Source organism: Lipomyces tetrasporus (assembly GCF_029532465.1).
Source record: "Lipomyces tetrasporus strain NRRL Y-64009 chromosome Unknown POJ06scaffold_2, whole genome shotgun sequence".
Taxonomy (NCBI): domain Eukaryota; kingdom Fungi; phylum Ascomycota; class Lipomycetes; order Lipomycetales; family Lipomycetaceae; genus Lipomyces; species Lipomyces tetrasporus.
This window is the reverse complement of record NW_026611597.1, coordinates 2,464,870-2,475,654: the sequence shown is the minus strand read 5'-3', so window position 1 is coordinate 2,475,654 and position 10,785 is coordinate 2,464,870. Positions and strand designations below refer to the sequence as shown.

General features: G+C 46.9%; 5 protein-coding genes across 5 annotated transcripts; 3 read left to right on the top strand and 2 right to left on the bottom strand.

The window, feature by feature from the left end:
- Positions 1 to 267: 267 nt before the first annotated feature.
- POJ06DRAFT_294422 (uncharacterized protein) lies at positions 268 to 1,260 on the top strand (the record flags this gene model as incomplete). The annotated part of the gene is made up of 2 exons (XM_056190471.1): positions 268 to 618; positions 643 to 1,260. 2 exons carry the CDS (start codon positions 268 to 270, stop codon positions 1,003 to 1,005), a joined length of 714 nt encoding a protein of 237 aa, XP_056046824.1. The 3' UTR covers positions 1,006 to 1,260.
- A 263-nt stretch (positions 1,261 to 1,523) lies between these two features.
- Positions 1,524 to 2,444, top strand: POJ06DRAFT_67929 (uncharacterized protein). The gene has a single exon (XM_056191390.1). It carries the CDS (start codon positions 1,669 to 1,671, stop codon positions 2,251 to 2,253), a length of 585 nt encoding a protein of 194 aa, XP_056046823.1. The 5' UTR covers positions 1,524 to 1,668; the 3' UTR covers positions 2,254 to 2,444.
- Positions 2,445 to 2,880: 436 nt separating this feature from the next.
- On the bottom strand, positions 2,881 to 4,308 carry POJ06DRAFT_288416 (uncharacterized protein; the record flags this gene model as incomplete). Its single annotated transcript, XM_056190297.1, has 3 exons — positions 2,881 to 3,488; positions 3,519 to 3,716; positions 3,767 to 4,308. 3 exons carry the CDS (start codon positions 4,306 to 4,308, stop codon positions 3,143 to 3,145), a joined length of 1,086 nt encoding a protein of 361 aa, XP_056046822.1. The 3' UTR covers positions 2,881 to 3,142.
- A 2,997-nt stretch (positions 4,309 to 7,305) lies between these two features.
- POJ06DRAFT_247413 (uncharacterized protein) lies at positions 7,306 to 8,132 on the bottom strand. Its single transcript, XM_056186901.1, has one exon. It carries the CDS (start codon positions 7,879 to 7,881, stop codon positions 7,393 to 7,395), a length of 489 nt encoding a protein of 162 aa, XP_056046821.1. The 5' UTR covers positions 7,882 to 8,132; the 3' UTR covers positions 7,306 to 7,392.
- A 1,725-nt stretch (positions 8,133 to 9,857) lies between these two features.
- On the top strand, positions 9,858 to 10,629 carry POJ06DRAFT_193287 (MFS general substrate transporter; the record flags this gene model as incomplete). Its single annotated transcript, XM_056184908.1, has 3 exons — positions 9,858 to 10,061; positions 10,113 to 10,216; positions 10,278 to 10,629. 3 exons carry the CDS (start codon positions 9,858 to 9,860, stop codon positions 10,627 to 10,629), a joined length of 660 nt encoding a protein of 219 aa, XP_056046820.1.
- Positions 10,630 to 10,785: the final 156 nt, after the last annotated feature.

Sequence of the window (10,785 nt, the reverse complement as noted above, 5' to 3'; positions counted from 1 at the left end):
ACCCTAACCCTAACCCTAACCCTAACCCTAACCCTAAACCCTGACCCTAACCCTGACCCTGACCCTGACCCTGACCCTAACCCTGACCCTGACCCTAACCCTGACCCTGACACTGGCTGCGGGCGCCAGAGCTTGGCTGCTTACGCGCTCACGTCAACGCCTGGCGCTACCTGCTCGAGTCGGAGTTCGAGACTCTGCTCGTGCTCGAGGACGACGTCGACTTTGACGTTCACATCCACGATATCTTTTGAGACCCTTAGCAGGCAGATGCAGCACAATCGTATTCGCATCACGCCGCCCACAGAGCACGAAAAGAAGGCGGCGCCATACGGGCTCGACTGGGACGTGCTCTATGTCGGCCAGTGTTCCGACCACTCGAACGACGACCGCCTGGATCTCGCCCATATCTTCGAGGACCCAAACGTGCCGTCTCGTCACGATACATTCTTCCATTTTATCGGCCAGATGGAGTCGCTTGGCATCCGGGACAGCAACTTCGGCAAGATGCGGGTCGTTGCGCCGTCCTGGAATCCCGTGTGCACAATGGGCTACGCCATCACGCGCAGAGGCGCAGAACGACTCATTCTCGACATTTCCTATCGTGGAATCACTGGGCCCGTCGACATTGATATCACCTGAAAGCTTCAGCAGGGAATCATCCGCGGGTATACCATTACGCCGCCGTTGTTCTCCGCGTGGCGTGTTGACGGCGCGAAGGATAGCGATAACCAGGCCCTCGAAAACGATCAGAGCAAGCTTGGCACAGGAAATCTGAACAGCACCAGTTTGAAGATGAGCGCTCGCAAAGAGATGGTCAACATTCTCGATCTACATAACTGGGACGATGTCCAGCGAGCTTTGCCAGCAAAACCGAATCCGACAATGACGACGGAGGAGGAGGCTGAAGAAGAGGAAGAGCAACGCAAGGCCGAGATTGAAAAGAAGGAGATAGAGGAGGCGTGGACAAAACGGAAACTAGAAATGGGACTGATTATGGAGAAATGAAGTGGATAGATGTAGTCTTGCAAACATAAAGACATGAAAGTTGACAATTGTATTTCATTAATTAGCATTTAACTGACAGGAGTTGGGCTGTTATCATATCTACGTTATTAATCACCCTCCCGCTTTATGTTTTAGATTGAAATTAGAATACAAGATCAATGAAATGAGAGAATATTTTGGTTACGCATCACTATTCCTACGCTCCCGGACCAGCCGGGCCGAGTGAGAGCCCCTAGTAAGTAGCGTGGATTGTCCCTTTGTCATGAGACGAAAAAATCACGACGTACCTTCGGAAGTTACCGCGGTTGCTCAGTTGGTCAGTTTTCCAGCACAAATTATCATAAATGCTGTCTACATCGTTGACCAGGGAGAGCAACGATAGCTGTAAGCGCATCGAACCGATACTGTCATTCTGAGAATTGACACAAGAAATATATGTGGCGATAACATACTCAAGATGAGTCGAGCGAGCGGCCAAATCCGGAGCGTGCCTGTCACTCCGCTAACTCAGCCGAGATTTTCCGGCCCAGCTCCAATAGCTTGAACACAATTAAATCTCCAGCTACGATTATTTTGCTCTCACTCGTCCTTTCCTTGACTACTCGACTGCGTTGTAGCATTCCCACCGAGTACTCCCCCTTTTAGCAATCTCCGCTTCTAAATATGGGTTTGACTCGTACCCTTGTCTATTCCGGTTCTTTGCTTGGTCTCTCTGGGCTTTGTATTTATCAATATACTTCCCCAATACGTCAAGATCCTCCACGACCCGTAGCTCAGCTAGTTGCAAAGCAGATTGAATTTTTCAATACGAATCGAAATCCCGTCGATTGGACTTGCCTATCCATGCGATGCAGCAAATCAGTTTTCACAGCAAAGCCTCTTCCTACGGCCAAAAGCGTCATGTTGGCCATGTTCAATAGCTGGATCATGGCACCCGAGCGGAATTTTTTAAGACTATTCATATCCTCCTATGCTCCAGCGACCGCTAAAGTTGGAGAATCCTCCTTCGGACTTTTCGACACTGTCTACTCGGACGGTGATGATGTCATTCTTCATTGGCAAATGCGCAATAAATTGGAAGGACTACATGTTATACGAGCCATCGATCAAGGAGAGGACGTGGTCTTTCAATTTGATACGGCATTCTGGAATCCCGTGAGCCAAGTCCCGCCGGCAAATGCATTCACCCTTTATATTCATACGGTTTATGCGAAAATGCTATTGCGAGCTGCTGTGGCTGCGCTTTAAGGTCAGGGCGTCGCCATATCAATTTTAAGAATTCCCCACTCAAAATATTGTGGTTAATATTTGTCGTCGCCATACAATCCAATCCCAAACATTTTCGTCATCAACATCATACCAAAAATAACTCAAATAGCTCAAATTTTCACAAACAAAAATCCGAAATACATAACAGATCTAAACATTACTTCAATTGAAGAACACGCTTACTTCCAATGAAGCACACTCTTACTATTCAAATCAATTGCCAATCCGGTGATACTGAGGACCTGCGACTCAAACTCACCTCCACTCGGTTCACGCGACGCCCATTAAGGTAACCAGTCGTATAACTCCAGACTTTCTTTCAATATCTGATATGTTGATGTTGAATTCCACCTTGTGCTGATGTCATATTGGATTATTTTGTCGGGAAGTTCATCCAGCCTGCAGTTTCCATCGATTTCTTCTTTGCGGACTGCGGTCTATCCAAAGGACGATTATTCGCAATCTAGCCAAAGGAGATCTAGGTCCTTATTGGCTTTGAGATCATCACAGGCCCGGGATGTCGCCCACTATCAGATTTACTATATGTGCGAAGCATCTGATGTAGCTTGATAGTCCCTTAAGGGATTCACAGCAGTGTCGAATTTTGTTAGCATATTTGCATATAGTTCGGATATCATAACCTCATTGTTTGACGCGTTGTCCCCTGTGACTCGTCGAGGGGATCGGAGACAACCATTGCGATGTTCTCTCCGCTATGAGTGCCCTCAAGCTCTTGGAACTCCAGAACACGTTCTTGTAAACGAATTTAGGTGTCAACCAATGACCCACGATACCTAGTATCGAGAGATGATTTTTGCCGGTCCATACGTCCAGCGACAACCCGGTGGTGATACAGGCTGTATCTAATTCAAGCATAAGATTCGCTCGACTCTCTTTGAATCTTGAAACGAGACGGCGTTTGACCGTGCTTGCGGATTTGTAGAGGTAAAACTGACACGGCGCGTGACGGCTCCCCGGACAACAGCGCTGACCAGAGGTGGCGAAGGAATTCTATGCCGGTAGTGTGAGACAATTTCATATCTCGCATCACTACTGCATCGTTCGCTGGAGTATCCGCATCGTCACCTTTATGCCGATTGCTTTCAGTACGCCGTCGCGAGTGAGTAAGGTTGAACACTTGTGACTGTGCGTGACATATTGTAGATGAAGATGGAACCGCTGACGACAGAAGTGTGGGAATTGATCCGGACGAGCTTCAACAAGAGTCAATCATTGACTCTAACATTTTAGACGCTCCTGAGTCATTGCCATCAGTCGCTGCTGCATCAACGTCCTTCCCAGCTGCTGACGAATGCAAGGAGTCACTACTCCGACGTAGATGCAATCCAATATGAGAAACGGCCGTTACTGGATCCAAATCTTGAAGCACCAATTCCCGCTGTTTAAGCTGCTCTTGCTCTTCAAGTGGCTGCTGTGCTTCTCTTCGCGCGTGTTAGCTCATTTCGTAATAATCAGTAGAGACAATGCATACAATTCTACGCTTACCACTATTTTTTGACTCAATTTATTCATAGTTCTCATAATGGAGAGTGTATCTCTATGCGGGTTTTGCCGCATTGTTATATCAGGTCGATTTCCAGCTCTCTTCATGTTGTGAGCATTGACTCTTTGATATTCCATCTCATTTGCTTCCACGTCGACAAATCTCATAATCTTCGCATTTTCATTCTCTAATTCACGTTGCTCAGCTGTCATTCCATCTTCAAGGTCCAGATATTTATCCATGACTTTATCTGGTGCATCATTCAATCCAATTTTTTCTCCCCGTAGCTTACGACATAACTTTGACAAGAATGTTGTCTCAACTAATGGAGGAACGTTCTCGTTGTATGCTAGTCGGACAACCGGGTATTGTACGAATATATCTCCAATTTTATCTGGGGATAGTGAAACCTTCATTTGCGCTGTACCACCACCTCCCCGGGTAGCTTCCGACTGCGGTTTACTCACAGGATTAATCGTGGCAAGAACATTATATGGTCCACGGCGCTGGGCGAGAACCAGTGAATGCATTCGCAGTAAGGGAATCCGGCTTCTCCAAAATCCATCGCATGGACCGAGGCCATTACAAGTTACCCTACCTCAACGGTGAGAATGGGCTTACTCCCAATTCGTTTGCGGCTAACCCGTTTGAGCGAAAAAGTAGTGTGAAAAGGTGGCACTTTTTTGAATGGTGCAGGGCCTAAAATCCCCTCGAAAGCCGCGTCCAAATAAACTACAGTTGAACCTCGTTATAACGATGGAATGTTTACAGCCATTTCATATCGTCTTAATGGGGTTATCGTTATATTGGAATAAGGTTCTATTTTGTAATCAAGTATGGATCTGCACGGATGCACGGATGCACGGATGCACGGATAGCGGATAACGGATATATCCGTGGATATCCGTCGTGGATACGGATACGGATAAGGTAATATTGATTAGTCATGTCCGCGGATATCCACGGATACGAGTAACAAATACAAATGCGTATACTAACAATACTGGGAGAATTTAAGTGGGTTGCGATTTGCGAAATATTCAGTTGTATAGGGAACGGAAGTCCAATGAATCCAGAATTTGGTGCGCGCTTGGCTGTGAGCGGAGGAAAGCTTGAATCCGAAAATGGATCTAATTAGTGAAAAAAAGCAGCTGCTATGGTAGTGCTGGGTTAGGGGTTATGTCCCACTGCTGGATAGATAGCGGTTTGAAGCCCATGGTCAATATAGTCAGTAGTGTCGTAGACCATCCATAGTCCCGGGCTCCAAACCAAAAACGACTGAGCAAAATCCCCTTCAATGTCACGTGAGTCGTATCCGTGGATACTGCGGATATGGATACGTATATGGGAATACTGGGAAGCTGACCATCCCCTTCTATAGGAACCAGCGCCATCCCGGGCTGTTAGATTATGTGATTAGTCCCTTGACCGGAAAAACTGGCTCTGATATCACTTGCCATGAGGTGCCATCGGATATGGTAGTGAAATAGCCTTGCTCGGGATTGTCGGTCACATAACTAACTCTGAAGTCAGCTTCTGCAATCGATATCAAAAATTGAAAGGAACTTACTCACGCCAATTGAAATCTTCACTTCTGAAACCTACTCAAACTTTCGTAAGTAATGGCTCTGAAATTTGGGCATCGTCTGTAATTGACGAACGAAATGTAGGGAATCGTCCGTGACGGAGCGTCTGTTGGGCACAACGTGGCTCCAAACCTGCGGGTCGGTAGCGTCTTCTCAACATCACCGTTCTCTTCTTCAGATGGATGCCGTTCCCTATAGTTAGCGGCGCTGTATCTGGAATGAGGAACTCAAACTCGTTAATAGAGATATTTTGCCACAAACTTCCTTTAAAGTTTCGTATGATGAGCACTTCCTAACAAGGCAACCCTCGCCCTTAAGTGATTTTGTTACGGCACTTTCAAAGCAGACATTTTGCCATCAAACTTCCGCAATGCAGATTAAGGTTTAAACCTTGATTGATGGGGCAACTTGTAAATGTAAACATCGCGTGGTTGAGAATTGGCGATCACCACTCAGCATATCAAAATGCCTAGCATTCGCCGACAGCGCCAGAGCAACGCCGTAGCTGCTGCCTGTATGGCAACCGTGTTAGTCTCTCAGTTTTATGTTCTTCTTCTGCCGCAGATTGTATTTGCTGGCTCTCTCGTCGCGAAAACTACTGAACATTATTGAGCAGTCTAGTCGGTGATCATTAGTAACGGTGGCAAGAAATACCAAGTTACGCAAGAGGACTGCAAAAATGTCAAGGACAAGCAGGAACCTGTCAAGTGCCGCTGAACGCGTGTCAAGCTCAGCAAACCGCGCGGGGTCCCTCCAGGGTTTGGCTAGTCCAGAGTAGGTGTAGCCTGTTGGAGATAGTTCGAAGTGGGGTTATGTGTGAATTGGCTGACAAGACTGAGCGGGCTGCCTGACAAAACAGCCCCAACCCTGAATCTTATTTGTATGGCGCCTGACAAGCACGAGTTCCGGCATTGGGTGTGATAACTTAGTTTTAAGGGTTTAATTGGTGTGAAATCAAGGAATATAAACTGTGTTATTATCCGTACGCCTGACAGAGCCATCCCAATCGGGAATAATGCACTTGTAGAATCCTACTAGTCAAACCTTTAAGTCGCCGTACCTGGTCCCTCATATCAAATTATTATTATCATTCATAGCTGGGCCAAAAAAGCTGTCCACACGAGCGATTGCCAGCCACAATGTTAGCAAATACATAATGTTTTAAATAAAATAATAACGGAACTCTCTGCCGAATTAGTGTATTTATTCAAAGACTTCTAAAAACTAAGATTAAATAGTTGTGAAGATTAAAACAAATAGAGTCTAGTAATTGACGGAAAATGAATGTAACGTTAGCACCTTTTTTTTGCTCGACCTGGGTTAGGCTAGTGTCACCGATAATAAGTCACTTACCGTACTGAACGAAAAGTTTAGTGTCCAACCATTCTTCGTTTGACCGGAGAACTGGGAATGGCTCCTGGTCAATATGAAACCTGTAAAAAAAGTGGAGTGCAAGCAGAAACATTGGGCAGACCAGGACCTCCTGGTTCCTCATTACACCAGCATGATCTACTCGACCATGCTGGTTGGTTTTGCCATTGCAGAGTAAGACGACAAGAATATTGCACTTCGTGGGACCTTCGTTTTCGAGTGGCAGCACATACAAGTCCGCCAGCTCGATCTCGCGTCTGTTATTCCCACGCAAGAGCATGTAATTGCCAAGAAGGAAGTCCAGAAGTCCCTGTATGCGATCACCATATTTGTCTTGCCGGGACAGAGCGGCACCAGCTATTTTCAACATGCCTTCAGAATTGTAGCCATCAAATATCGAACCAGCACCACGATCCGCGTAATTTTGTCGTTTTCTTTCATGCGCGTTGATCGAGTACGTGTTCAAGATGGCCTGCACGTTGGCGGTCCGTGGCCTTGGGTGCGGGTTGATTCCAAAATCAACCTGCTGCATCCACAGATCCGTGATGGCGGCCACATGGAGCTTTAGCGTGTTGACTGTGTAAGGCTCGTTTCGATTGCGACAGCCTTTATCGATAAGTTCGGTCTGGAGAAACGCTATAAGCTTTGACTCAGTGGCTAGCTGGCCATCGACAAACTGGCGCTCGTCGCACCATTCCTACAGAAGCAGTTATTAGTGTCAAGCGATGCTATTAGCCAACCGGCACGTTCACTTACGGTGAAGCGACGTTGAATTGGATCATATGCTTGCGATGTCCCTTTCGGGCGAAGGGCATATTTCTGTCGCACTGCTTGCATCTGCGTATTATGCAGGAATATTTCGTTTTGCAGCGCAAGGTCTCCGCCAACGGCTGGAAGTTGCGGCGGGGCAATAAGCGAACCGATTGTATTATTTGGCGTGATTCCCTCATTAGAGGCAGCAGTGCTAGCGCATGATAAACGCATCAATGGCTGCTGATCGTCGGACTCCAGTGCACCAAACGTCAGTTGAGAAGTCGGAGCAATTTCTGGCGGCGACGACGAGCTGCCTGGACTGGAACTAGTGTCCGTAGTAAAGGTCAGTTGGAAGTTGTGGGAGTTATTGTTATTGCTTTGGACACGAGCCATTGCGATATAGTTTAGATAGGGAGTTGTTTTGACTATCGAAAGAAGTGAAGTGTGGGATGTAGAAGTCGTTTTCGAAATGCAATTTAAGACTGAATTGACGCGTAACTTGCACACTAGCAATGTTCCAAATTCATTTTGTTTGCACAAACGCGTTGCCGACGCGTGCTATCCCGTGTCGTTGCCTTATTGAATATTTCGGCATGAGCATGGTACTTTTATGCTATTCAGAGATTTAAGGCATATATGTGGCGCTGAGACGTATTAGTGGAACAAACGTTTATAAAATTAGAAACTAGTGCAGAAAAAGTTACTTCTCTGGCCTGACGTTAACTATGTGTCAGCGCCTGACAGCACACTGTCTGCGCAAGGTACCTATCTGCTGGATAGCGCCGCTGCCGTAAGAAGGGAAAAGATTACCTCTGAAATTTCCTTTAGTTAAAGGAAGTTTGGGTGCCCGCGAACTTTAGCCCTTCCCTATCTGGGACGCCGGAGTGGGGGAACTACCCTATTAGGGTAATTTACCCCACGGAACTTTAAAGGAAGTTTGTGGCAAAATATCTCTAATGGGCTTCGCGCTTGGAAAACACTAACCCTGTTCCCCGTTGGTCATCCATCCAATTTTAGCTTCCTCACGGGCTTTCATGTGCTCACGCGCCTCAGCTCACCCTAACCCTGACTCTGACCTCCTCGGCTCCGAACTTAGATTATCTGATTCGTAAGGCTTGATTGGGAAATTCCAAGGCTTTGTGGAATCATTCACACTCAACAATGGGCGGTGCTGATGAACGTATGGATAAAAGTTTGTGGACAATTCGGTTCATTGCAAACGAGGCCGAAAAATCATTCTCGTCCCCGTATTAAGGCGTAATTTTGCGTCTGCGCCGGCCTACTCCTGGCGAACATTTGGAATTCTACAGAAAATGCGGAAAGTCGGGCCGATCATCGAACGCGTCGAATAATTGTCTTGCCTTGCAAACGTTTTGTTGTAAGACCATGGACGGCCGCCCTTGTGATGTAAATGACCGAGTTCTTGGATCATTGGCGTTCTGCCGGAGTCATCGAGAAGAGGTGTTGGAATAGTGGTTAGGGCCTGCTATCGCAGAATTGGTTGGGTGAGCTTGCGGACATGTCGCCCTCGACCATCCTGGATTTGGTTAGTCCCTTGTAAGCGTTGTCTCACGAAACTAGGTTCCGGGAAGTTCTTGTCGCCAGCAGCGAAATGGTTCAAGGGTTGTACAGGCTCGCTACGGGTCCCGGGATGTGGGGCCGCCCGTACAATGTTGTCGGAAGCAAACACATTCTCTTATTCAACTACAGTGGCTGGAGACATTGACCAAGGGCCAATGAGTGGAAAGTGTTTTGATTTCAAAGAATGTACCTTGTTGACCATTAATAAATCTACTGCCTGGTGTAAAAAGCTTCATTTGACATAGTGGTTGGGAAATCATTTGGATAGGTTCGTATCCCGATACAGGTATTAAGTCGCTCTCTTGGTATATCAAGCGGAGCGGGGTTTGTCTGAGTCTCGCGGTAGCCGTCACCAGTCCGAGAGTCAGCATTATTATCCCCGCGAAGTAAATCGACGGGAAGCGTCAAGGGTTTAAGCAGATGAACCAGGGTCCGACATTAGTTCCAAAACTGCTGAGGACCTTAGCCTCCTATACCAAAAAGGGTCTGAGACACTTTCATCATGAACAACAAAAGTGCTGCGCCTCTTACTAAATGGTCATGGCGGTTATGGAGTCAAATACAGTAAGGGGCCAGTCTAGCTGACAGTGCCAACAGAGAGCCGCCTGGAGGCTGGTGCACGATCCCTTGCGCCGTCCGCAGAGTCCATTACGGAACGCAATATGACGATAACATAAAGGCTGATAGATTCCGCGAGAATGCAAACAAATTACAATCATTTTTTCTTTTCCCTTGATCAATTGAAACAGATCACTGATACACGAATTCACCTGCACTCATATTCAATCATGTCTCATATACAACGTCAGGGGCTAGAACTGTCAATATTCAACCAAAGTCAATCATCCCCCATTCTAGAAGATAGAAGAGGAATCGCAGATGGCTCTCCTACGCGTAACGAGCTCACGTTCGAAGCAGCTGCGCCGAACCTGATTGGTCAAAAGAGTAGGCTGGTCATCATAGTGTTTATTGTATCTAGCAACATAGTGCAGGTCAGCATTTGTTTCTGTATCACCTCAATGTCGTCGCGCTTACAAAATCAGATGATATCCAATATGGTGGGCCTTGCCGCAGGTCTTGAATTTAGCAAAGCATTAGGGGCTGTTGTAGGTCCAGGTCAAGCTAATTGGACCGCGGCTTCTTACCCGTCCGTCCTCCACTGTCCAGATAATCATCATTAGACATTGCTGACAGTATTCCTATATCAGGTTGACTCAAGGGACATTTGTCTTGATAAGTGGTCGTCTTGGTACTGTGTATGGCCATCGTAATGTCTTAGTTGCTGGCGCTGTATGGCTAGTCATTTGGTCCCTAGGAAATGGCTTTTGTACCAATTACGCTGCCTTCAATATCGCGCGAGCTTTCTCCGGCATAGGAGGTGCTTTCATTATGCCCAATGCAATGGCTCTAATTAGCACGACTATCCCTCCAGGAAAAATGCGAAACATCACATTGGGGTTCTTTAGCGCCTCCGCTCCCATCGGGAGCTATCTGGGTGCCCTCTGGGCTGGATTATTCATTCATTATGTGAATTGGAAGTGGATATTCTTCAGCATGTGAGATACATACCTCAGGGTGTCTAATCGTTGCAAGTAACAGCGTTAAGCGGAGTCAGCAGGGGGTCGCTGCTTCCCTTATCGGCACGCTCAACCTCTACGGTAACAGCCTTGGATTGGGGTTTGCGGCAACGATAGAGACAGAAGTTAACAAACGCAG

Excerpts from the sequence above, each read along its gene's own strand:
- POJ06DRAFT_67929 (XM_056191390.1), top strand. The coding sequence starts at position 1,669 with ATGGGTTTGACTCGTACCCTTGTCTATTCCGGTTCTTTGCTTGGTCTC.
- POJ06DRAFT_247413 (XM_056186901.1), bottom strand. The coding sequence starts at position 7,881 with ATGGCTCGTGTCCAAAGCAATAACAATAACTCCCACAACTTCCAACTG.